Source organism: Talpa occidentalis, unplaced genomic scaffold, assembly GCF_014898055.3.
Source record: "Talpa occidentalis isolate TD23 unplaced genomic scaffold, MPIMG_talOcc4v2.1 talOcc4.5, whole genome shotgun sequence".
NCBI classification, from domain to species: Eukaryota; Metazoa; Chordata; class Mammalia; order Eulipotyphla; family Talpidae; genus Talpa; species Talpa occidentalis.
Window position 1 is genome coordinate 46153937 of NW_023604861.1, and position 26567 is coordinate 46180503.

Below are 26567 nucleotides of genomic sequence, written 5' to 3' on the forward strand. Positions count from 1 at the left end.
GTCCTTCTGCCTGCTCTGCTCCCCGCTCTGGCTCTGGTGAATTCTCTCACTCACCCTCCCGCGCTTCTGACTGTACCCAGCGCTTTTATAAATAAATAAATAAATCTTAAAAAAAAAAAAAGATAAACCAATTATGTGGCAAGAGGATAAATGATGCAAGGTTCGTACTTTGAAGAAGGCGTTGGTGCATGGGGTGCATGTCATATTTAAGCATTGTCTCTGGATTTGCAGTACCTGTGAGGCCAGGGTGCCTTTGGCGTGGGAAGAGGAAGCCCCAGCTTCCACTTCTCAGCTCCTTACCCCAAAAGGGAAGGTGGCAGCCGGAGGCGGGACTTCCCTGAGCATGCGCAGAAGCGGCGCCGGCGCGGGGCGGGGCTTCCTGTCAAACGCCGGGGTTCCAGCCCCGCCCCGCGGGCGCTCCCGGAAGCGCGCCACGGCCGCGCGTTGGGTCGGCCCGGAGCTTGGGCGCCGGCTGCGCATCTGTTCGCCGCACGTGGCTGGGCGCGTGGCCGAGCGCCAGGTGCCCGCAGCCCTGGAGCCGCCGTCATCGGTCACCCAGGCGGTGTCATCCCTGACTATCGCCGACGCGTTCATCGAGGTCGGCGAGAGCCCCGTCCCGCCTCCGCGGCCCCCCGCGCCCTCGAGGAAATTCATCTGCTCCTTCCTCAACTGCAGCGCGAATTATAACAAGGCCTGGAAGCTAGACGCGCACCTGTGCAAGCACACGGGGGAGGTACGGGGCGCAGGCGTGGCCGCGGAGGGGCGCGGCGCCCAGACCCTGCGGCTAGTGACGTGGTGACCCGCCCTGGGCCTGCCCAAGTGGCCTGGGGGCTGTGCGTGGATGCGCAGGGGCGTTGGCCAGACTTTGCAAGACAGGTTCAGCTTTTTCACCCTGCTGCGCAGGAGCCAAACAGCTTGCGTTCTGTTAGAGAAGGAGCTGCGCCAGTAGACAAGTTCTAGGGCCAAGATTGCCATGCCATGGGCCCGGGGTTTACTAAACAAGACTCTGCCTTTGATCCTTACTTGTGGCCAGTTATCACCGTCCCATAATGTGTAAATTAGTGCGTGGTTGAAAGGCAGCCCCCCCTACCCTGCCTACAGACACGTGCTATAAGCACCGGAATAGAATGGGGGATAACTTCTTGCTAAACTGGACGTTTAGCAAGTAGTGTGTGCTCATTCTTGCAGAACTCAGTACCATTCTAGTCCTAGAGACAGCAGTGAATAAAACAGGCAAAGGCTTTTCTGCTGTCACAGATCTTAGCGGGCATGACACATAAAGGAATAGACACATAAAGGAATGAGACAGAGGAAAGGGAGGGCTATTGGCGGGTGGCAAGGAAAGACCTCTCGTAACCCAAATGAGAAGGAATGGATCTAATCCTGCAGAAGGAAGAAACCTGGTCAGAGAAAATTGCAGAAAAAGCCCGTGGTCCTGGGGGGTGGCAACATGCCAGTGAGATTGGGTGGGGGACCATACAGTAGGTGGTTTGAGAAGCTGGCCTGGGGAGTGGGTGGGTAGAGGGGTTACTGTAGACCAGGGTACAGATGGGTTTGGAGTTTGGATTTTATTTTGAGGGTAATAAGAGACTTTGGGAAGATGACAGGCAAGGAAAGAGAGGCTCATGGAGGCCAAGGAATCCATCCAATTTTTGGCAGAGTCTGACTTTGCCTGCCTCAGTTAAGGTCCTTTGCTCCTACACCTCCCTAATTTATGAGCCACTCCTCACTGTGTCCTCATGCTCCCTATTCTCTTGCCCTCCCCAGCATTTGTGGGCTGACCATTCCCTCCTTGGGGCCTTCTTGCTAGCTCCTCACTGATACTTTTCAGTGCTTCTCCTCTCACTGTAACCTACCCAGCTCTCTCTCAGCAACCTAACCCAGTGACTGGCTTCTTTCAAACATCCATAATGCTCTGCCTCCCTATCCTTTCTCTCACCCATTCTGTCTCAGATTCTGGGCCCAAACTAGTATATCCCTAAATTAGACTTACCTTTCCTTGTAGACATATGTGCTGTATTTTGGATTTTGGCACTATCAACTTTCATACAGACTCCAAAACTTGGAGTCTTCTTTGTTGTCTCAAATCTCGTATGTTGATTACTTTGGCAAGTATTTATCGAATGGGGGATAGCTCCATGGCAGGAGCTGTGCAGAATTCTGTGGATCCACTGTAGCAGTACAGCTCATCTTTCTGTCTTCCTGCTTTGCTACTAGTACTGTCTTTTGAGGGCTGCAGACCGCACCCGGATATCATGGTGGTATGTTAAATAAGCATAGCTGGTTGTGTGGAGATTTGACTTTTCCTACAGGTTCACAATGGACTTTCCTCCCCTCAACTTCTGGATCTCAAATGGTGACTGCATTTGGGCTGTGAGCTGTTTGCTTTGTCCTGGCACTTGTTTGCTTTTTCAGGTGTAACACATTTCCTGTAGCTGCACCAGACATGCTCATTAGCACAGACACTGCTTGTCCTAGATGAGACAGATGCTGCATATTCCTGTCCTTGACTTTGGGTGGACAAAACCCTGCTGTGTGGAAGTCTGTGCGTATTGGCCGTACTTACGGCAGACAAGTCCTCTCTAGGAGGGGTTGCTGTTGAAGTCGAGTGTCAGATTGGGAGCAGTCCACAGTGCTGTACCATTACTGTGAAGGCCTGCAGGCTGCCTGTGTATTTCATATGCTATTCATAGAACAGAATCTGTGCCATTTATGTGGTGTGACCTAAAGCAGGAAAACTGTGTCTGGCCTAGGTGTAAGAGATGTTCATGTTTACTGAGTGGAGACAGAGTCCATGCCTTTACCTGTTAGAAATTTTAGACTTCGATGAACACCATATTATCTAACTCTGATTGACATATTCTTCCTTTCCTTTCTGCCAGAGACCATTTGTGTGTAACTATGAAGGGTGTGGCAAAGCCTTTGTCAGGGACTACCATTTGAGCCGCCACAGCCTGATTCACACTGGAGAAAAGCCTTTTGTGTAAGTAGAGAACTGTTTTTAGGTCTTTGAAGTGGTTATGTTTGCCATTAGACCTGGTAAGAAAACTGCTGACAGAGAAGATAAGACTGTGAGGCGTCTTCATTTGTATCTCTTGATGGGAGAGGAGATGGGTTTTAACGTGTAGAAGAGTGTAGGGGGTTTTGTGGGCCCTTGGTGTATCATAACTTCAGGAACAAGTCAATCTGAAGTTCTCTTAAGTTTGCAGCCTCCCATCTGCCTTTAAAATATATACTAAATGAGAAATGAACCTTGAAAATCACACTGTTCAACTAGATGGAAAATGTTCCCTGGCAGATTTTCAGCTCCACATTGTGAGACTCTCTATGAGCCGATAAACTGTTGGCATGAGATATAAACATGAAGAAGTAGAGCTTTTACTAGATAATCTTGTATTTTTTCAAATTAATTCCCTATACCTCTACTGCACCAGTTTTCTAATTTTATTTTTGGAGTTGCTGATTATTTCTCAAAGGGTGGATGTGTTATAGAGCAGCCCCGATATTAAACGGGTTCCTGGCTGTGGGTCCTCACCTGCGCGCTTTAAAGGGACTTATGAATATTCTACTACAGACACACACAAAAGGTTAATAAAAGGTTTATTTACAAGAGAAAAGGAAATAAGGAAAATGTACAACTCAGGGAGAAAATAGGGAAATAAAGTCTTTAATGCGTCCTACCCCATCCGACGACCTGGAAACCCAAAGTCACTCTCAGCTGGCCGGACGCTGCGAGCTGGCGGAGAGCCAAAAATGGGGGGATCCTCCAAAGCCCACGTGTCTGCCTTTTATATCAACCTGGCTGCTTAACCCCACCCTCAGGTCCCAGCCACCTTCCCTTTGGTGGTGATGGGATTTGGAGTTCCCAGTGTCTTTGGCTTTGACCTAGGGTGGGGGTGGAGTCCACAAAGCCTATATGGAATTAGCTTTGGGACATCCTTTTCCCCCTAACAATTGTACTGCTTTGTTTTAAATCAGCTGTTTCTTTGAAGCAGTGGGTCTTAGACTTAGGGTGCATCAGCATCATGTGGAGAGCTTGTTAGAACACAGGTTGCTGGACCTGACCCCAGAGTGGTGATGCTGATGCTGCTGGTCTGGTATCCATGTATTGAAAGCCACTCAACAAAATGTTCTGTGGACAATGCTTAGCTTTCATTGAAAAAAGTAAGGCAAAATAAATGTAATAGATACCCAGAGCTATATGCGGGAGACCATATCAGAATTAGCTGTGTGGCAGGTGTTGCAGCTGCTGGGATCTGATATAATTTCATTCTATGAGACAATTCCTTGAACAGTAAGGTTGTCGAATGACCTAGTTGATTTCTTTTGGTTTTTAAGTGATAACAAATGCAAAGTGGCTCATTCTCACTGAGGCCCAAATAGTCTGAGTTGGTAATACAGCATAATTTTCAGTCTCATTTTTCCTGTGGAGAGCCATCTCTTCTCTGACCAGAGTGCTCGCCGGCAGGAATGGGCAAAGTGCTGAGGATGGCGGATTTTATTTTAGCCCCTGTTCAAGCACAGAGCATGTTGTCAAAAAATAAATGACCCTGAGTGAAGTGTAATTTATTTCAAAATATAGTTCAACTAGACCAGCAAAGAGTAATGAAGGCAATTGGGAAAATGGGGCTGGGATATAGGCTTTGACCTGAAAGTTTCATTTTGGGGAATTTATTCTACAGATACACTTGTGCCTGTATTAAATGTGTCCAGTATTATGTACAACGCTATTAATAGCAAAGCATTGGGATCATGCACCTGCTGGTGAGGAGAGACTGATTATATCTAAACCCACTACACTAGAATACATGCACAACCAGAAAAATGAATGCAAATTCTTTCTAAAAGCTAAGAATTCCTCCAGGGCTTATTAATTGAAAAAACCAAGGTTTGGAAGAATGTATATAGAAGGCTACCCTTTTGTGTATAAAAAGAGGTGTTTGTGTATGTGGAGGGGGTAAGTAGAAGGAACCTGTATTTATATTTGTTTCTGTTTGTATAAAGAAACCCTAAAAGTTTTAGCAGAACTAAACACGTTGTCACCTGTCTTGGGAGTGGTGGGTTCTCAGCTAAGTTATGTACAATGATTTTAAAAACTAAATCTTCAGGAAAATTGGGACTAGGTACAGATGCACAGGCTGAGTTAAGAAAGGTGAGGATTATTCATAGCTGAACAAGACAAATGTCTGGTAAATTTTCCAGCTTGCTCTCTCTTTAGCTCCCGATCTCACATTCAGCTGCTGGCTGGACAGCAGCTGTCTCTGTCATCTTTGTGGCTTCACTTCCACATGGCTCAGACCTCTTCCAGTTTAATCAGTTCAGCTTTCTCTTTGTCTTCTCCTCCTCTTTGTCTTCTCTTGTTGAGTGGCATCATAGTCTCCCTGGTGACCCACAGCAAAGATAAGACAGCTTCTCCGGACTCCTTATTCTTCTCTCTACCCATCCTCTACAGTTAGTAGGTAATCAAGACCTATTACTTTGCTCTCAAATCCCTTTCCCCTACTCCAGCTCCCACTCTGTTATTTCAGAACCTGACTCCATATTTGAGCAACTGAAGTTTTTCTCTGCCTTTAGACTGATATTGTCCCACATTGCCCTCTAGGTTTCTTTCTTTTTTAGAAACTATATAATGGTTTTAAGCATCATTACATAATAAAGTCCACATTCTTGGTCTGGCATATAAATGCCCTTTGTGATTTGGCCTTTTTATGATCTTGCCCCATTAGCTTGACTTTAAGACATTAAAGTGTGATCTAGCTATGTTTAACTGACTAGCAGCTGCCTCCCCAGCCCCCTGCTGCCACATATACAACTAAGCTGGGGTCTTTTATGCCCAGGTGCTTGCTATTTGGTTCCTATCAAGATTTTTCCTGTGTCCTCCCGCCCCACATTTGTGCTGTGTTAGATACCTGTGGCAGGATTCAAGTCAAGAGTGACAGAAAACTCTGCACAATAGATAGATTTAAAAAAAAAAATGCAGAAATGCCCTGGTAGAGAATCAAAGGGTTTCCACCATTACCAGGACCTGGCATTCTTCTAACTTATCTCTATCATCCTCGTTTTGGGGTTTCAGGCATCCAAGATGCCTGTTGGGGCTTTAGCTGTCACATAAGCATTTCAGTTACCAGGATGGAATAAGAGGTAGGTATGCCTCTTTTTAGATACTTTATGGGAGTTTAGCATGATGGGCCTGAAACCTAGCCATATGGTCACCCCAGTCGCATAGCATATGGCTCTATTTCATTGACCACATACCTGCCCAAACTCCAAGTTCTATTCTTGAGGTCAAGATCACCTGTTGAAGCCTGCTATGGCTTCTGCCACAAGGGCATTTCTATGGGTTCCTGTGGGCCTGGGGCATAACTCCCACTGCCACGGGCACTGCTCATCTCTCTCTCTCTGTCCATCCTGTGGATAGCACAGTGCCTAGCACTGTATTATTTAGTGTTAATCAGTGAATGGGAGCTAAGGTTAGGGGTTGTAAAGGAAGTCCTGCTTCATCAACCTAGGCTTATGACGCCTTATCACACCAAAACAAACAAACGCTAAAAAACAACAATAGAACTTCACAAAGAATTTAGATAAATTCAGAGCCAACCTATAAAAAGCTCATGGGGTGGGGGAGGTTGAATGAGAATGATTTGGCAACATGCTCTGAATATCTGTTTTTATTTCTAATAAGCTGAAACCAGTTTTTTAAGGTCTTTTTGGAAATGCAGTTATAGTGACATTCCTAGCAAAATTAAGGTTATCAGGTTCTAAAGTGAGAATAATATCATATAAACATGATTTCAGCCTAAGGAAGGTTTAGGCTTTCAGAACTAGTTTTCTACCTTCCCTCTGCCCTGTGTATAAAGACTGTCTGACACAGGGTGATGAATTTCAGAAGCCTAACATGACAATGCCTCTTGTTCTGTGATAATCACATCAAAGCTGCGAAGCCTACATGGTAGAGCTAAATACTTTGGAATTTGTCACATTACTTTATATAGTACTTTGGAATAATTGGCTTTTATAACATAGAAAGATATATGCATATTGAAACTTATTTCCCTTTATATTGTTAATATTTCAGTTTATACAATTTCTTACAGTTGTACAGCTAGTGACTGTGACCAGAAATTCAACACAAAATCAAACCTAAAGAAACATTTTGAGCGCAAACATGAAAATCAGCAAAAACAATATGTAGTAAGTATGAGTGACTGTGCATATATGTAATTGTACTGCCTGTTTCTATAATTTTCATTATCCAAATTTTGTGTCATATATCTGAATGTAGTCCAACACTTGCTATCATAATGATGGTGTTAAAAACATAATCATTATGTTAAGAGCATAATGATGTATTTATGCTAACTAACGTACATTTTTGAAAGACAACCCCAAAGGAAACATTTTTGCTGTTTCAAATGTTTCTCTTTAAAGCTTCTCAACATAGAATTTTAGAACAAATGGGTAAAAGTAGCAAGTGTATAATCTCCACAACATTTTTATCTTGAGATAAGTCTGTTATGAACTGTTGATTTTTCTCAAGACTAACAAACCTTCCTTAAACAGTGCGGTTTTGAAGGTTGTAAGAAGACCTTTAAGAAACATCAACAACTGAAAATCCATCAATGCCAGCATACCAACGAATCACTCTTCAAGTAGGCACTTTCTATGGGTACTCTCTTAACTTCAAGTGGGACTCAGATTGAACGGCAAAGATGGGTACAAATGTTTGGAAAAAGTTTCTTAACATTTTTCTGTTAACGTGACCAGTGAATGCCCATTTATATTTTGGGCCGGCACTTCAAAAGCTACTTTTGCTTTTGTTTCTCTAGAAGTATTTAATGTATTTCAAAATAATTTGTGAGACAGAATAATTTGTAACACTTGTGATTACACCTGAGGTAGGGAGAAGAAATGACTTAGCTATTCAGATAGCCTGTTCAATTATATGAATTGCCATAATGAGGATACTAAGTATTCCTGTCCTTCCGAAAGAAAGCAATAACCTATAGGGTTTCATGGGGAACATGAAAGGGTGACTAACACACTGGAATAGACTTGCAGAGGATGTCACGGCTTCCCTCCCGCCTGGGATGGTTGCCCAGAGGGGCACTGGTCTGGGCTCTGGCAGCCGTGGCTGGCAGGTGCTGTCCTCCCTGCTCACACCGGCTGCCCTTTGTTAGGGAGTTGCTGCTGTGACAGTCTTGTCCTTGGTGGCAGGTCTCCCACTTACTCATGCGCTGTGGATGGTGTTAGCACAGAACGGCACAAGCTTTTTACTGCTCAGTGCATCTGCTTGCTTTTCACCGTCCCAGAGCACTCTCACTAGAAAGAGTGACTTAGGTATTCACCGAAACCATCTTTTTGTGGCCATAAAAGCAGTATAATTTCAGAAGCATACAGAGGAAAGAGGAAAATGGGGTTTAATTTGATTGCATGTGCCAAAAAAAACTTGTTTTTGTTGTTAAACAACAAAAAAGCAAAGGCAGTGACTTTTCTCTCTGTTTTGCCCCAAGGCAATTTCATCTGTAATTGGGCCTAAATTTTTAAATCTCCTTTTTGATTGGCTTGGTTGTGGAATGAGGAAATTGGTAGGAGAAAGGACAAAATATTTACCTTTAGTGGCACTCCTTTGAACAATTAATTGGCTAATACTTCGTGTGTGTCACTGGCCCAGGTGTACCCATGAAGGATGTGGAAAAGACTTCGCCACGCCCAGCAGGCTGAAACGGCACAGGAAGGTGCACGAGGGTGCGTGCTTTGTGGTGTTCACTTTGAGCAACACACTGGACATGGTGTATTTCTCTGACTTCTAAATCATGGTCATCCTGAGAAACTCAACACTATACAGGCATTGGGGGCAGAGGGGCGGGCATGATTTTGTTTGTTCAGGTTTTATACTTTTGACCAAAGAGGCATTGCCCATGTACCTGTTCTTTCACTACCCTGGCATTGTTGTTCAGAGTGAATGTTTTATGGTTTACATCAAGTGCTTGGTTGTGCTTTAAGTGTTCATTCTCCAGCCAAGTTTGCTTCTTAGCTTCATTGTTCTTTACCCATTCTACTTGCTACCTGTGCCATTCTTTTCCTTGGTGGTAGCCAAAGGGTTTGAATAAAAATCTGAAGTTTTTGGAGCAGATTGTAACTTTTTTCAAAAAGACTTGATTAAACTAGTTACTTGAATCTATTTTCTGTTTCCATGAGGGACTTTTAATAACTATATTCCACTTTTTGAACTCCTAGAATTTATAGGATTTCCTATTTTTAAAACAGGAGACTAGTAGATGAGAGGCAGTTTTGTTCTTTTCAGTTTCTATCTGGTAATTATTGAGTAAAACTTGGGTCGGTAACTACACTGACTGATCACTTCAACTCCAGTGCTTTGTATAGTGTCCATTTTCAGTGTTTTTCCCTGGGATCTTCTAGCTGCCTTTCTTTCTTAGCTGTACACTATTTTTTTTTTTTTTTTTTTTGCAGTTTTAAACTAATAAGATGACAAGGCTAGAAGCAGCCAGGGGGTGGATACATGGCTACTGAGATATAGTATTGATGGTTTGCCAAGGACAAAGGACCACACAGCTCTTTTGCTTAAAACCAAAAAAAAAAAGAGAAGTAAACATAAAGCCAGAAGGGAAAGTGGCCATGGGATAGAGCAGTGGGTCTTAAAGCAGCCAGGCATCCACATGAGGTCTGTCCTGCTTACTGAGAGTAGCAAGGGATGGGGGCATCCTCATGACATTTGCTAAAGTAAAATCCCATACGAAACACCATGCTGTGCAGTTGTTTGCTCTTATTGTAATATAAATTTTTCCTACTTTTTATTCCGTCCTCTTGAGACTAACAGAATACTGTTGAGAGGGGGGAGAAAAATTACAGGGACATGTTATGTTGCCTTCCTAGTTATGATTAGCATTTAAATATTCACAAAAGGCAATGTACCAATCTAGCTTGTGTTTTTTCATTTTTCGTTTTTTTTTTTAAGGCTATAAATGTCAGAAAGATTGTTCCTTTGTTGCAAAAACATGGACAGAGCTTCTGAAACATGGGAGAGAAGCCCATAAAGGTAAAGCAGTTATGAATGGCCTGATATAAATATTTGCCTCCCTAAAACTGACCTAATGCCCTAAAGAGTGAAACATTAAAATACATGCTTTAAAATGAGAGCGCTTCTATGGTAGGTCTTGTAAAGTGCTGGGGACCTCAGCTGTCTGACACATGAGCAGAGAGCTCTGTGGTCTAGGCTGGGCAGAACTGTACCACATGTCTTAGAGCTGCTGTAAGGGGTTCACAAGTAAGGATTTTGGGAAGCACTAGTGTTCTTTGGGGCAGTTTGGGAAACAGTATCCTGTGGGTTGGAGGGTAAGAAGGAAACTGGTATACTTAACTTCTCCACTTGCCCACAGCCACCGTGCTTAGAACTTCAGCTCCTTGGCAAGGGGACAAAGTGACATATAATAGAAAACCTGGGAGAATTGAGACAAACTTTCAAAAGACTAAGAACTGAAGTTAGTTTCCTCTGAAATTTCTGATTTATATATAATAATAATGTCTTAGGCATGAAATGCATGTATAGGTCAAAAATTTTTTTATAGATGGTAATGCCTGGGGAAATTTGTTTAATTTGTTTGCTCTACCAGAGGAAATAATATGTGAAGTATGCCAGAAAACATTTAAACGCAAAGATTATCTTAAGCAACATATGAAAACTCATGCTACAGAAAGGACTGTCTGTCGGTGTCCAAGAGAAGGCTGTGATAGAACCTTCACAACTCTATTTAACCTCCAGAGCCATATTCTCTCTTTTCATGAGGAAAGGCGCCCATTTGTGTGTGAACATGCTGGCTGTGGCAAAACATTTGCAATGAAAGTAAGTACTTACCCTCACAGCTGCAGTCTTTCAGAGCCCAGATTCTGAGATGGTGTTCTGGGGCCTACAGATGGGGAAGGCTGGGTGAGTAGGACTCTAGACCTTCTACTCTGTTAGTCAGAGTGGTTCTTGACCAAAGTTTGAGGAATAACCAGATTTGCTTGTGCCAGTAGTTCTGTGATCCTGCACCAAGAGCATCACAGTACCTGGAAATGTTCTAGAAATGTGCATGTACAGGCCCTGCTCTAGACTTACTCAAACTCCAGGGATAGGGCCCAGTAATTTGTGTTTTAACCAACTCTCCAGGTGATTCTTTATGTGATCTGAATGAGATCCAATGGCTTGACTATATGCATATCAGTCATAAGTTGTACGCTGATATTTTGGGTGTCTTTTTAGATTGCCATCATCTATAAGCCATCCTGTTAGGCTGTCATCACCTAGGAATTGAGATAGGAAGTGGGCAGCAAGCACAAGAGGGAGCCACAGCACTTTGGGAATCTAGTCTAGATCTCGGTGTGATTCGAGTAGGTAGGGACATGACAATAAATGGAGGCCTCTGTGGTTTGCAAATGGAACTGCTGGTGCCCTTACAAGCACTTACCATGAATTATAGCAAAGACTAAGGAGAAAAATGAGGTTCCAAATCATTAGAAAACAACTTGGAGCTGCTAGTGGTTAGTGTTATTATCAAGGATTTTCCGCTAGGTGTTTGGGAATACTTTTGACATAGATACAGTTAAAAGAACCTCCTTATGCTTAGAATAGTTCATTCAGAACTGGATGACCATCTTGGGTCCCCCACCTTCATCCCCCCACTTAGTTATGAAAGAACTAAGACGCAATAGGTGGTTAAGACTATAAATTCCTAACCTGGGTCCTTGGAAAAGGCAGTGATTGAAGTCCAGGCTTTGAGAAAGAATGCTGCTCCTGTGGGAGGACTTCTTTAATGTAGAGCTCAAATTCCTCATAAGAATGTAACTGAAAGAGGGTTGATGGTTTATTTAAGTCATGGAGTTTTCATATTAATAGACAACAAACGGCAAATACATGTTTGGTTTTTTTTTTTCCCTTCATTACAGCAAAGTCTCACCAGGCATGTAGTGGTACATGATCCTGATAAGAAGAAAATGAAGCCCAAAGTAAGTTGAGACAACTTAGGCAAGCTGTTCATTTTAAAACAAATTGCTTAAGTCAACTGCAGTCTATTTAGATTATTTTCAAGTGCTTACTATTATGTGAATCTCCACTACTGTCAAAAACAATTACGTGCTTCATGTTCTTAATAAAGGAGTATCATATACCTATCAGGATATATAACGAATTGTAAAATTAGTCCAGATAATTTTAATTTTGAATTCTAATTGTCTGTTTGCATTATCTCCAAAGGTGAAACGATCTCGTGAAAAACGGAGTTTAGCCTCTCATCTCAGTGGTTATATCCCTCCTAAAAAGAAACAAGAACAAGGCTTATCTTTACCTACAAACAGAGAGTTGCTCAACTGTACCGAAGGCCAGGTGCTCTCGACAACTGCAGTACTTGCCCTCAGCTAGTACCACCAGATTGCTTTGTTGAAAGGACTGCAGGCCAGCCAGCTCAAGTTATTTTTCTCAGAAGCCCCCTCCCTTTTTATAATTAAAATCACTGATGCAGAACATCCGATTCTCTATCATTTCCATGTTCCTTGTTCAAAGTGTCTTCATTCTGGGTTCCTTGTATTTCTCTATATGCTTTCTCTTCCTTTTTGCTCAAAGGACGAAGAACACACATCACAGCTTTTCCTCCTCTAGCAGGTTGTGGCCTGGATGAGAATGTAGCTATTCCAGGCATAGTCTCAAGTATTTGATTAAATATCTCCTCCTAAAAGAGGGAAAACAAATAAGATTAGTTAAAACAAATATAATGATATTGACTCTTCGTAGTGTTAGTACTCTATACCCATAAAAAGCAGCATTATTGAAGTGCTGCTATTTAAGTGATTAACTAAATCAATCTGTACATTTCTAGTTAAGCTGAGTGAAACCAGTATAATGACCAGGAAGTTATACAAACTCCATTTAACTACACTAATGCAATAAAGGGTTGCTGGTTTTAAATCCCCAGTCTGTGAAGGCACTGTGGGGCTAGCCTTGGCCCCAGACTGCCCTCTTATAAAAAGAACAAAAAGAATGGGTTGGGGCATCGGCAGAGTATACCCTTATCCTCTTTCTTAGCTCAGTGTAGATCCTAACACTCACTAACACGGAATCACTTGGGGAGATTAAAAAACACAGACATTCTAGAGACCTAGGCATATGGAATTCTAAGTTGGAACTAGAGTTGGAAACTTAGTTGATAAGTTACATAACTCTAGAAGTGAAACATGTTTTAAACTTATGTGGGGATTGTCAACTGATACACACCTCCTAAAAGACAATTTGACTTTCTATATAATACTTCTCATGGGCATTTATAAAGAGGAAAGAAATTTGACAAAGGCAATCTCTATAAAATCTAGCTTTGCTATTTAAATGTTAGATATGTTATAATTTGTAAAGTAGAACAGTGTAGTCTTTATGAAGTAGAATGTTTTCACATGGCAAATGTTTATGCTACAATGGAAAATGTATATACATTTTGCTTGCATTCTGAAAAACACACTGCAAAGCTGTTATCACTGGGTAGAATTAATAGTCACTTTTCTTTGCTTTTACATTTTTCCAGACTTTCTACAACTGTACTTTTTTTTTAAGATTTATTTTTTAATACAAGAGCCTATATAGGCCACAGGTGTGGGGGGTAAGAGGATTCACCAAAGACAGAGTGGGGAGCAGAACAGAACTGACTGAAATACACTGCTGAGGAGAGCAGCTGGTGAGACAGGAGAGGTCTGCTGCGCCATGTGGGTTAGTTCCCTGGCCAGGGATCGAACTCAAGCTGCATTGGCTGCGGACTGCTTCATAGTGCTGAAACTTAACCCCTTGCACCATCAGGAAGGCCCTACAATTTTTTTTTTTATTATTAAAGATTTATTTATTTATTTATACAAGCACCGGGTATAGTCAGAAGCGCGGGAGGGTGAGAGAATTCACCAGAGCCAAAGCGGAGAGCAGACTGTATTTCAGACTGACTGAAATACACTGCTGAGGGGAGCAGTGGGCACGGCAGGAGAGATCTGTGCGCCATGTGGGACCCTCGCTGGCGGCTGGCTCTGCAGAGGCTGGGGGTAGCTTCGCAGCCCAGCGCTCAACTGCTGCGCCACCAGGGGAGGCCGTACAATTATATTTTCTGATCAGAAAACAAACACAAGCTGTTACTCTTACCTACTTTTACTTACCATTTTATTTTCTGGCTCTTCTTTGTTCTTCCCCTTCTTTATAGTAATTTGAACTTTGTATTTTTTCTCAATCCACTGTTGAATCTGTTTACTCTTTGTGTCCAAATCATGTTGCCCAATATTTGAAGAAAAAGTTAGTTCCTTTGTCAGGGTAGGTCCTAGTTTGAAACGGTGAGACTTGGTGCTAGTACTATTTACAAGCTCTGAACTTGACCACATCTATTTCGTAAAATCTTAGGTGAACCCAAACTATCCTCTTCTGATTTAGTTTCACATACCAGTACATATATCTTTTTAAACAGATGAGACAGACATAAAAGTACTGACTTTTTTACCTGCCAAGAAGAGAACTTAAATATATTCCATTTATTGTTACCATCATTTGAAAACACTGAAAGAATAGTTCATTAAAAATAAGTTTAACTTTGCAATAAACATAAAACACTAATTAAAGGCATAGGGACTACTAAGAGTCTTCATATGAAAGAAATTACACACACAAACTTCCCCAAATGGACAGTCTAATGTGAAAAAATACAACTTAAAAGCAAATAGGAAATTGCTGTCTATGATCTCAGGATAAGAGAAGTATTTCATTAAGAAATGTCTGACAATCTATATAAAAACACTAATGGGTAATAAAACGCAAAAAGTGAAAAATCTTAACTGGGATAATGTTTTTTTATCATGCAAAACAGAATCCTAGATAGTAGGAATAAACCATCAAAGCAGGAAGATGGGAGTAAGAATAGATAATTCACAGAAGAGGAAACAAATGAAAATGTAAACAGATTCTCACCCATCAGTATTGCAAAACACAGTGTCTGACAATACCAAGTACGGGTGAGGATGTAGAGAAATTTCATACACTGATGATGTATGGGGGTGATGATTTGCCCCATAGTATATGGAACATGCAATGGACAAAACTGGTGGATATGCTCACTATTCAAATGATAAAAAACTGGAAACAAGTCCAGTGTTCACAGAAATGGATTAACAAAGTGATGGTATAGTCCTATGATGAAATGTCACTTGATAATTATAATAAATTAGTACAGATGTTACAAACATAGCTTGAAGATAGTGTTGCTTCTAATTTTTATGCATACAAAATTCTCTATTCTTTTTATGAATGTATTTGTATATAATTGAAGTTTTAACAATGGGCTGAATCTATGCTGAGTCCACGGGAGTGAACAGGTGCTTCTGGGAAGGGGAGAGGGAATGGGAGAAGGCACATGGGGGACTTTACTTCTCTGTAAAGTTTGTTTTGTTTCAAAAATCTTAAGTATGACAAGGCTTTTTGTTTGGGATGGTGGGAAACAGGTACTTATACTGTTGTATTTTTTCTATGTGCTTTTTAATTTCCAAAATAAAAGTAATTTTTCTAAAAAAAGACTTCTTTTATTAACACCTTCTTGCTTCTCTAGAACTCCTACCAGTTGGTCCCAGTTCTCTATTATGGTAAAGGAACCCTTTAAACAAATTAGCCCTTCATCTAGCTCTGAACACAGCAACGTGTCTCCTCCAAGCTGCTTCTGTCTGTTCAACATTTTACCCCTGTGATACAGTTTGGTATCCTTATCACACTAGTTGGTCTGAATATCTGTTTTATAGTCAACCTCCTCATTAAATGTGGTTAAATGTGTACAGAACTGAGCTACAGAAGTGTGTGATTTTCTCAAGACACTACCTCCCAGTGGAACTCTAGGCCTAGCCCACTGACCCTTATGCCAGTACATTTCCAAAAAACAATCTTTCATAATGATTAGCACTAATAGCAATCATGAAACCACCACCCACGCTTAATAGTCACTCCAGGGCTTCTGTAAGGTTTAAATGACAAGTGCTTTGTAGGGTGACTGCTCAAAATGAATGTATCATTATTGAACCAACGATGATCTCCCATGTCTCCGGCATGGGAGATGGTGTATGAATCACTTAAAAATTTAGAAAGTAGTGCTATGTAATTAACCAAATGCCCCCACCTTAGAGATGGGGGTGGGGAGGAAGGAGGATAGGTGAGTGGCCCAGGACTTGAATCCTCTATTTCAAGTCTCTCTCATTAGCTCCAGTCAGGACTCTGCTTGCCCCCAGCATTAGGAGACAAAGCTAAGGACAAAGGAGGAAAAAGAGTCCCTGTCATTTTGGTGGTGGTTTGTTTCTTCCCTCCTTTTACATGGGTTTAAAGGAAGAGACAATGGGCATAGGGTAGAAGGGAAATGAAGGGGGGGAAAAAAGGAATGAAAACAAATAATGGATGGGGAAAAAAGGCATTGGAAATGGTGATCAAACCATGAATTTTCCAGTTTTTTAGTTCCCTGCCGTCACCAACACTTTGGCAAATGGCAGAGTTTAAACTGTTGACTTGGAGTCCTTAGGAGTCAGGGAGGAAAGAACAAAACACCTACCAGTTTTAGATTTAGCCTTCTCCATATCTCTAAGTCTCAATCGCTCTTCATTAATCTGAGCCCCTGTCAGGAGCTGGTACTCAGGAGGCTCTGCTGCCACATTTCTCTTCACCAGCCTCAGGTCGCGCTCTTCCAAGAGTCGAATCACCTCTGCTCGGTGCATGTTTCCCAAATCATTGCCCTTCTCATCAAGTACATGAATAATTCGTTCATGAATTTTTCTTCCAATGTTACTAAAAGCTGTGTCATTCTTTTTCTTCTTTGTCCTTTCAACCTTAATACCTTCCACAGTACTGAAAGCTTTTGCAGAAATTAGGCAGCACAGCCTGGGGGCGGGAGCAACAAGGGCCAAGTGCGCTGGTGCTGTCTGTTGCACCAGATATTTCCCCAAATATCTTCGAGTGAAATTACTTTCAGTCTTTATGGTTTGTAGTGCTAACCTCTTTAGAAAAAGGGCAGCCATCCTAAAAAGTAAGGAGAAAGTTCATTAACATTCAGTCATTTATTCCTGTGGCTTGACATTTATTCCTGTGGCTTGCATGAAAGGAGCATGTGAGGCTGTAGGATCAATGTCATCTGTGAATGTTCTGGATCCACATGTAAAAATTTACATACTAGATAAACCTCAGAAGAACATTCTGAAGGAGTGATAAGACCTATTCATAGCCCCTAGGGTTTGCTGAGAATTACTGGAAAATCAAGAACTCAGAGAGGTAGGCCTTGTCAGAGAAGGAAGAGGAAGGGATGAAATGCCTTCCCTCCCTTGAGGTTCTTCTCAAAGAATGGCCCCTGAGTTACCTGCATGAGAGTGACCTGAGAAAAAAACTGGAAATCCTCTTTGTTCCCAGCTTTGATCCCCCTGGGCTGTACAACCCACTGACCCTTCCCACTCCTCATGCCCCATGTTGACAAGTGATGCAGGGCTGGGAGTGGGTGTGTGTGTGTGAGAGAGACACAGTAAATGGGATAGAATGTGACAGGATGTGCATATTTTCACTTCCCTCCTTACGTAGTTGGACCAAACCCAAATTTATTACTCTGGCCCTGAACTCTCACCTGAATTCCAAACTTGCAGCATTAATAACTGCCTACCTGGCAGCTCCGCTCAGGTAACTGTCACTTCAGTGTCAGTCAGCAGGTCCCAAACTGAATTCTGGACCTCCCACCCTACGCCTGCTCCTGCCTCGGTCTTCCGTGTCTCATATGACAGCATAATTTTCTGGTTGCTCAGGTCAATGCTAGCAAATAGCAAGTTATCCTCAACTCTCCTTTTTCTCTCAGCAATTCATCAGCAAATCCTACTGTTCAACCTCTAAAATGCCATCATCTCTCACCTGGATTACAGTAATAGCCTCCTGACTGGCCTCCCTACTTCTGCTCACCTGACCTCCAATAATTTATTACCTACACATGCCCAGAATGGTACTTCAAAATGTTTAAGTGGGATCATACCTGTTCTTTGTTCACAACTCTCCATTGGCTCCCACCTCACTCAGAGTAAAAGCCAAATAAAAGCCACACAAGGGCCTACAGTGCCCTCCATGTCCCAGCCTCTGCCCACAGTGTTTACCCCTTCCTCCAGCTCGCCCTTGTAAGCCTGAACATACCTCTCCTTTGGGTGCCTAAACCAAGAAGTCCCCATTCCTTAGAGAGCTGCATGGTTCATCTGCGTTAGGCCTTGTCTGTCCATTCTATATAAAACAGCGCACCCCAGCACACTTTCAAACCCACTACCTCATCTTCTAAAAAAATGTACTACCTGACATATATTTATTTACACATGTTCATAATCTTTTCTCACTAGAATATAAGCTTCATAAGAAAATGGAATTGTCCATTTTATTCATTGTTGTGCTCCTAACACTAAAGCCTGGCGTGACATGTACTGGTGAGCACCTGGCAGTATGAGCCAAAGGAAACTGCAGGATGGCCAAGTGTGCTGGCATCTAACCTCTCAGTCTTCCGATGCTTCACTCCCCTCCAATACACACAAACATTGGTAAACTGTACCCCTTACATTTCCAGCTGGCATTTCGAATGTCCACCGACTTTAGTGAATGTAGGGTAAATGACATGCTCAGGCTTTTGCACCATTTGGCCTCTGTGGTTATCACCTATGGCCTTAAATGCAGGAGGCACTTGGGCATGTGGGCTCAGGGCATGCATGCCGGATGGTGGACACCTGGAGTATGGTGTGGGCATGAGTAATGGGGCACACCCGAGCTGACAGGCTGTGCATATAAGAGCAGCATCACAGAGGACAATGACCTCAAGAGAATGTCAGAGAGCCCAAAGGGAAAGAGTCAAGAGTTCGCCAGGGTCTGGGAGGCTCTCAGGCCTCCCTGCCTGCCCTGCACCTGTTTGCCTCAGTATAAATGGTGTGGAAAGATCAGTAAAAGCCTGAAAAAGTCACTGAGGGCTCCAGGACTCTCCTTCACCTGTCTCTGGAATCTGCCCCTTGCCTTGCTGCCGCACAGTTCAGTCTATAGCCAGATGTTTCATCCACACTGCATGAGGTGAATTAATAGGTAGTCGTTAACTGGTTGGAGACTCTAGGTATAAATGCTGTAAAGTTCTGAGATGGTGGTGAACTTGATTTTAAATGGCTAAGCTATTTACTGTTTAATAAATAACAGAAAATTCTTGAAGGGGAACATCCCCAAACCAAAAAGGCAGAAGTCTAAAAAGAACTTTTTTTCCACTTATCATCAGAAAATGGCAGTAACATCAAATCCCACATTTCACTATGCGTTAGGATGAAACTAGCAGTTATGCTCTCCTTAGTGAATTATTAATACATTAAGAGAAAATATTATTTCAAAATGTAGAATTTTTAAAAAACAAGTAAATAAATAAACAAGCTAGGCACCAAAGATGGAAAGAAATTTATGAAAACACATTATCTGTCAAAATTGTTAGGAGGAAGTATCTTTTATACAAATAAATTCTATTTGTTTACAAAAGGGATTACTTCAAAAAAATGATGTAGGTAAAAAAAAAAAAAGGTCTGAATGACACTTTTCAAGAAAAGAAAAAAGAATGGAAAAACACTAACTTCTAAAAAAGTTCTTTACCACTCAAAATTTTTAAAGTTTTGTGATTTATATAGCACTTCAGCTTCAACACTAGCTAAATTTAGATTAGCAAAGTTGAAGATCTATGTCTCTACAAAATAAGCTCTTTATAGAGAAAAATACCAATATAAAGTTAAGAAAATCCTATGATGTTAAATTTGAAGTACAAATAGCAACATAATTTAAAAAATGAGGAAAAAATTCAAACATGCATAGAGAAGACCAGTATAATAAAGCCAATCACTCAGCCTCCTAATTAAAAGCACCTGACCAAACTTGTTCCATCTCCACCACTCACCTACCCACCCCCCACCCTCGGCATCCATGAACTATTGCCAAGTAAATCCCATCTCATCAGTAAATACTCCAGTATGCCATCTTTGAGAGTAAGAGCTCTGACCATAAGTTACAAAACCATTATGCCAACTAATAAATACCCCTTTATATCATCAAATATCCAGCTTTCAGATTTCCCTAATAGTATTTTTATTTTGTTTGTTCATATTTCATTTACAGTTTGGGAGCATGAAGTGACTCCCAATTAGCCAGATGGTGTGTGAGTTCAACATTAAGAAATTACTGAAATTCATCCCAACACACTAAATTTACAAAAATCTACAAAAAAAGATCACTTACCACACTACATGTGACTATTACCCTGAACTCCTAACTCTGAAAACTGATAAAGAAAAAGAAATATCCTACCTTTTAAAGAAGAACTGTAATCATCACCAGATGAAGAGGGTAAGTTCTTCTTTAGAGAACGCCAGCTAGTAAATGGAGAAGACAAGTAAAAGTAATTTGAAAATTAGCAGTTTTGTCACTTCCTGTCAATGATTCAGGAAAGGATAAATGGGAAAACCAAGGATAAAAAGCTGATGCGGAAACAAGGTATTCACGTTGCCATCGGGAGCCAAAGAGACATCCAAAGATTACTTTCAAACTGAAAAAGGGGAAAACCCTCTGCTGTCACCTTAACTCAGCATGCTGTGTATTTCAAGTGATACTGGGTTGTGTTCTTTATATCCTCTTCTTATTCTTCAGTTGTCTAGATTTGGAGGACTATTTCCCCCAACTTTAATTTAAAAAATTATGATAATGTTTAAATGTACAGTTCAAAGATTGTACAATACTCTAATACCCATTCATTTAGATTCTATTGCTTGCCTTATCTTTCCATCTTTTTATTCCACTTTCCATTCATTTTATCTTTTGAAACATTTTGTATTTCAGAGTAAGCAGCAGACACTGGTATACTTCATGCTCAAAAACTTCAGTAAACTCATCATTAACTGAAGTTCAATATTCCCTTATAATTTTTTTCTTGAGGCAAAATTTACAGTTATACACATCTCAAGCGTATCATTTGATTTGTTTTGACAAATACAAAACTGCTGTAACCAAAACTCTTAAACAGGTAGAATATTACCATCCCCCCAGACAGTTCCCTCACATCTCTTTCAAGTCACCCTCCATCTTCAGGCAACAATTGTGGTTTTTTCCATTATAGTCAGTTCGAAGATTTCATATAAACGGAATCAAACAGCACTCTGTTCCAAGGCATCACAGCACGTTTTTGAGATTCATCTGCAGTGTTACACTGTTTGTTCCTTTTTATTCTGAGAAGTGTCCTAGTATATGAATATATTGCAATTCTTAAACCCAGTTTCCTACTGAACATTTAGGCTGTTTCCAGTTTTTAGCTATTATGAATAAAGCTTGTGAATATTCTTGTACCGAAAAAAGTAATCAAATGATTATTGTTCCTAAGGCCAGCTGCATTCTCCTTATAATACATCATTTTGCATTATCTCTTTGCTGTACCTCTTCAGGAGGTACTAATATATTTGTAAGGAGATGTCCTGGATCATGATTTAAATACGCGGGTATAAGGGAGAACTGGCCTATGGAAATCATCTATTTTTGCTATCCTAGATTAATATACCACCCAGTCTTTCACCACACTTGAATGTCCCAACACTGCTCCCCTGCACTACTGTCGCCACATCCAGTGCCTGCCTCACTTTAAAACTATTCCAAGACTAAACACCAGTATCTTTCATGAGGCCAAAAGGCCCTTTCTACCTCTGCACTCATTCTGTACCCTAAACCACACTAGTCTTTCAGATTCTTGAAACAATTTTTTTTAATTGTATTGTGAAACACCCCTGTGATTGAGTAACCGCTTAGTGCTATCTTTATTAGTGCTATCTTTCTCTGGGCAAAACTTTCTCCCAAATCTCCCATTACCACCCCCACCCTCCTGTCTGTTGCACGCAACATCAAATGTTTGCACAGTATAGTTTATGACACTTATTATAAGCTTGTCATTATCTTTAATAAATTAGTTTTTCTCCACTAGACTGTAAATTTTATGAAGCAGGGAATAAATCTGACATCCTTTACTGGCACAACAGCCAGCAGTAGCTTCTTTTCCAGACGTCCCTCCACTGTGTACTTTCTTAGCCTGAGGCCTTTCATAACTTGTCATTGGAACTGCGGCTTTTCGGTAACAAAACTTAAACGTACTTCTTTCAGAAGTCTTAGGCCATGAAGCATACTTAAGCTAAGTGGGGAAAAAAGAAATCCCACTACCACTTTACGACCCTCCCCACTAGGCCACCCCTGGCAGACGCAAAGCGTAAGAAAACTCTAAGGGCCACCCGTCTGTCTCTGGGGCCAGGCCCAGGCACTACCAGGTCGCTAGGGCTTCCGGGCCAAGCGGAGCAGGTCACGTGAGTCAGGAAGAGGCCGCGCCCACCCGAGAAATGGCTCGCGAGCGCCTCTTGTCCTGACATGGGACGTAAGGACGTCCAGAGGGTGCGTGAGTGCGTGCGTGCGTGCGTGCACCCGGAAGGCGAGCAGGGACTTTCAGGGGACTGAAATGTCGGCGCTGGAACTAGGTCCCGCGGCTCAGACTCTCAGTCCAGTGAATCCCCGCCCCTGCGGCCAGGTGTGCGGCCTTCGCGCCCCTCCCGGCGGGATGGGCGACACCTCGGAACACGACGTAGTGCAGTGCCGCCTTCTCGCAGGCACGTCCCTAACAGCACCTGCTGCAGGGCCCCCTACCCGCTCGGCGCCCCCTCGCCTTTTGTCTACCTGTGCCGGGGCTGGCGGCTGGCGACAGTGTGGCGGAAGGCTTCTGCAGACGGCCTCCGCGAGGAGACCCGCTTCGCGTTCCGTAGTGGGCGGGGCCTTGGCTGACTGTTAAAGGAAAGTGTCGTGGAACGGCGCGCCTTTCCGGTTGGCGGAATAAGTTTCCCCGACAAAAAATGCTGAGGGCGCGGGCGAGGGCCTGCAGGAAGTTATTGGGCACCCGGGTCCTTCCGCGCAGAGGTGACAAGACTAACGGGCCGTGTCTGCGTCTGTAACTAGACGCCACCCTCTAGTTGCATTAGGGCGACGCCAACTTCGGTGTGGCGACACGTCCCACTAGGGACTATAAAGAACTTTAATTATTGTGTTTCGAATGTAATACAACACTGTTTTGACACTTAATAAACTATTTCATAGATGTCTTCATTCTTGTGCGTTAAGGAGCGCTGCCTCCGATTTGCAGGTGAGCAGACTCCCGAAGTAAAAGGATTTCCAGGTAGAGCGCCTCTAGCGGGTCCCGCCCTGGTGCACTCGCGTCCTGAGCTTCCGAGCGCGCATCACCTGGCACTGAACGGACTTGGAAGAGGCAGGAGATGGGGCTGGGGGAGCTCCATGAAGGTCATCGATTTTGCGAAGGGGAGAATGGGCCCGTCGTGGTTACCTGGTCTCTGTCGGGCAGTTCTAAACTTAAGTTCGGAGCTCTTGACTTACCGCCTGCGGGCCTGCTGGAGCCACCCCTAAGCTGCTGGCTGCTGCGCCTTTCTTGGGACTGTTGGTGCCCCTGTCACCATCACTTTGCAGTGGCAGAGTGAGAACCTACAGTCGTGACTTGGTGAAGCTGTTATAGGGCAGCCCCGATATTGAACGGGTTGCCTGGCTGTGGGTCCTCACCCCCGCGCTTAAAAGGGACTTATTAATACTCCACTACAGGCACACACAAAAGGTCAATAAAAGGCTTATTTACAAGGGAAAAGGAAATAAGGAAAATGTACAACTCAGGGAGAAAATAGGGAAATAAAGTCTTTGATGCGTCCTACCTGATCCACCGACCTGGAAACCCAAAGGCACTCTCAGAGCTGGTCTGACGCTGCGAGCTGGTGGAGAGCCAAAATGGGGGATCCCTCCAAAGCCCATGTGTCTGGCTTTATATCAACCTGGCTGCTTAACCCCACCCTCAGGTCCCAGCCACCTTCCCTTTGGTGGTGATTGGATTTGGAGTTCCCAGTGTCTTTGGCTTTGTCCTGGGGTGGGAGTGGAGTCCACAAAGCCTGTATGGAATTAGCTTTAGGACATCCTTTTCCCCCTAACAAAGCCACCTAATTCCAGAATACTTTCATTTATTATGAGAGGAAATTACATTTATTGGCTACTTATTCTTATTAAATAACTCCTTGGATGAGGTCTTATCTCGTTACTGTATTTTGTTGTAGATGAGGAAACTAGCTTAGCCTTACTTTTTGAGAGCAAGGTTTTAAATCCACGGTATCTAACACGTCGGACTCTGAATGTTTGTTCTAATAGTGAACTGGTGTAGTGCCAGCAAGCAAGGGGCAATCTCTCTATCCAGTCAGGCAGAGGGTAAAGAAGAGTTCTGGAGGCCTCAGTGGCTTTTTCAGGCTTTTACTGATCTTTCTACACCATTTGCAGTGAGGCATCCAGCTGCAGGGCAGGCGGGGTGAGAGGGCAGGATGGGGGTGGTGTCGGGTGCCCAGGAGGCTAACAAGCCTCCTGATCCCCAGCAATTCTTTACTCTGCCTGGACTCTCCGGAATTCTCTCCTGATCTTGCCACTGCACCCTGTCCCATGGTTCTTTGTGACACCGCCCTTATAGCCTCAACCTCCAGGCTCAGGTGTGCCCATCTACGCACGCCCACACACGCACGCCCACACCATACTCCATGAGTCCATGCTCCCAAGCGCCTCCTGCATTCAAGGCTACAGGTGATAGCCACAGAGACCAGCGCAAAAGCCTGAGCAATCTTCCTTTACCCTACAAGAGGGTAACTAACTCTTCCAGGATCCCTTCCTGCATTTATGGCCTCTACTTACTACGGCACATTTCTTGGCTTGAGGAAGTAATATTACTATGCCATGAATCTTTGGCAAACTGAATCAATGTGTGCATAGAAGACTTCAGGAGTGTCTGGAGTTTTCCCAATTTTTATTGTTCCTACCTGTAATTTACAACAACAGTAAGTCTCAACTGGTGAATGCTTTTTTGACCACAGAGTAATTTTCATGTTAATTTTCACAGCTGGCCCCTGCACATGGTATTTTCTCACACAATGCATCTGTTGGTGTTTTGCTCTAAATGAAGGATTAAGGAAATATTCGCCCCCTCTCCCTGCTGGTTAACTTTCAAAATTCCCTCTCTTACCGCTGGTGTGGAGGCACTCTTCAGAAGCAGGGAGGCTCGTAAGACAGAGTTGCCTGGTCAAAGTGAAGCATGGTGACCTGAGATAAGCAACTTGAGGGTCTGTCTTACAATTTTTTGCTCAGTTCCTGGTATGCATCTTAGTCCCTGATAGAAATCTTGCTTCATGTTAGACCATGTACCACCATGAGGCAGAATAAACCTGGGGGTGGGGAGCCCCATGATTACTGACCTTTACAACTCACCTCTTGATATGTAGCCACGTCATACCTGACCATGTACAACGGCCAATGCAAACCTACCAGGAACCTTGTAGAATCTGAAAGTGTATATAAGCCCCTGACAGGCCTCAGCCTTGGGATGCAAATCCACTAAGTCAACACCAGTGCATTTAAACCTGCTTCTTGTTAGCCCTGGTGCCCATGTTTCCTTTGTGTCATATAACAAAAGATAGAAGTTCATTATATCTGTTCCACAGAGGAATTAGTCTATGGATGATTTCTTTTAAAAAATTGCAAGACTAGGCTGTGTCTCTGTGATGCCCCAGTTTATATCGTATATCATATTTGGAGTTGTTGGGTTCGGGGTTCACTCTGGGAAAGGTTTCACCAGAGTGCCCCTTTCAGCAGAACGCGGCAAGTTTCTCAGGGGAGTTCCTCCACAACACAGAGAAGTCAGTTATATCCAAAAGGGCAGGTTTATTACAAAAAGGAGAGACTTGCATCGACAAAAGGGACAGAAACGGCTGCCCCGATAGAGACAGTTTTGCCAAGAGAGAGGCCTGCATGGTCACAGGCAGGTGGCCTTGAGTGGAGCTGCCTTTGCCCAGGCACGTCAGTGAAGAGAAGCCCCACAATGGTACAGATCATGGGCAGGCAGGAAGCTGCTTCCCTGCAGAGGGACAGAGTTGACAAAAGCAAGCACCTGCATAGTCATGGGTGGGCAGAAGGGCTGCTGCCCCGTGCCACTGTAGAGATTGCACTGATATAGTCTTCTTTTTAGGAGGGGCTCACTCCCTCATGGAGTGGTTTGTTTGTTCTTGACTGAATAAACCATGTAGAATTTGAAAGGGGCCAGATTTCTACAATTGCCCTCAATCTCCATATCTTCACCTTCAGGTCTGTGCTCCTGACATTTTCTGAAGCTGCCTCATACCTGCATGGGTTTGTGCTTTGTGATGTAGGCATTGGTGACTAAGGATCTTAGTTCCAATAGTTGGTTTAATGGCTGTTAATCCCTTCTACCCCCATGCCCAGCTCTTGGCATTGTGTGAGCCAGGTTTCTGACTCCTTTTCAGTTTTTCTATCCTTGTCCTCCATCACAATGATTGCAACCGTTACTCCAAGCTATGAATCAAAATCCTGTGTTTATTTTCAAGTTATCTGGGTATGACAAAACTTGTATGTATTCAAATAAATTTACAAACTTGTC

The 26567-nt window shown here is 42.9% G+C and overlaps 2 protein-coding genes across 6 annotated transcripts; one reads left to right on the forward strand and one right to left on the reverse strand.

Moving 5' to 3' along the window:
• Nucleotides 1–343: 343 nt before the first annotated feature.
• GTF3A (general transcription factor IIIA) lies at nucleotides 344–15428 on the forward strand. The gene is made up of 9 exons (XM_037526808.2): nucleotides 344–733; nucleotides 2883–2983; nucleotides 7095–7191; nucleotides 7561–7649; nucleotides 8672–8745; nucleotides 9977–10057; nucleotides 10632–10861; nucleotides 11944–12003; nucleotides 12251–15428. The coding sequence occupies exons 1-9, from the start codon at nucleotides 344–346 to the stop codon at nucleotides 12413–12415; spliced, it is 1287 nt and encodes a 428-aa protein (XP_037382705.1). The 3' UTR covers nucleotides 12416–15428.
• Nucleotides 3586–22857, reverse strand: MTIF3 (mitochondrial translational initiation factor 3). 5 transcript variants are annotated; one of them, XM_054701432.1, is made up of 7 exons: nucleotides 22766–22857; nucleotides 20372–20436; nucleotides 16593–17056; nucleotides 14179–14336; nucleotides 11735–12722; nucleotides 10874–10925; nucleotides 3586–5381 (listed from the first exon to the last, which is right to left on the reverse strand). In XM_054701432.1, the coding sequence occupies exons 3-5, from the start codon at nucleotides 17053–17055 to the stop codon at nucleotides 12504–12506; spliced, it is 840 nt and encodes a 279-aa protein (XP_054557407.1). In that variant the 5' UTR covers nucleotide 17056; nucleotides 20372–20436; nucleotides 22766–22857; the 3' UTR covers nucleotides 3586–5381; nucleotides 10874–10925; nucleotides 11735–12503. The 5 variants fall into 5 exon arrangements, with proteins under 5 accessions (XP_054557407.1, XP_054557408.1, XP_054557409.1 ...); XM_054701433.1 differs by lacking the exon at nucleotides 22766–22857 and adding an exon at nucleotides 22363–22498; XM_054701434.1 differs by lacking the exons at nucleotides 20372–20436; nucleotides 22766–22857 and adding an exon at nucleotides 18544–18818.
• Nucleotides 22858–26567: the final 3710 nt, after the last annotated feature.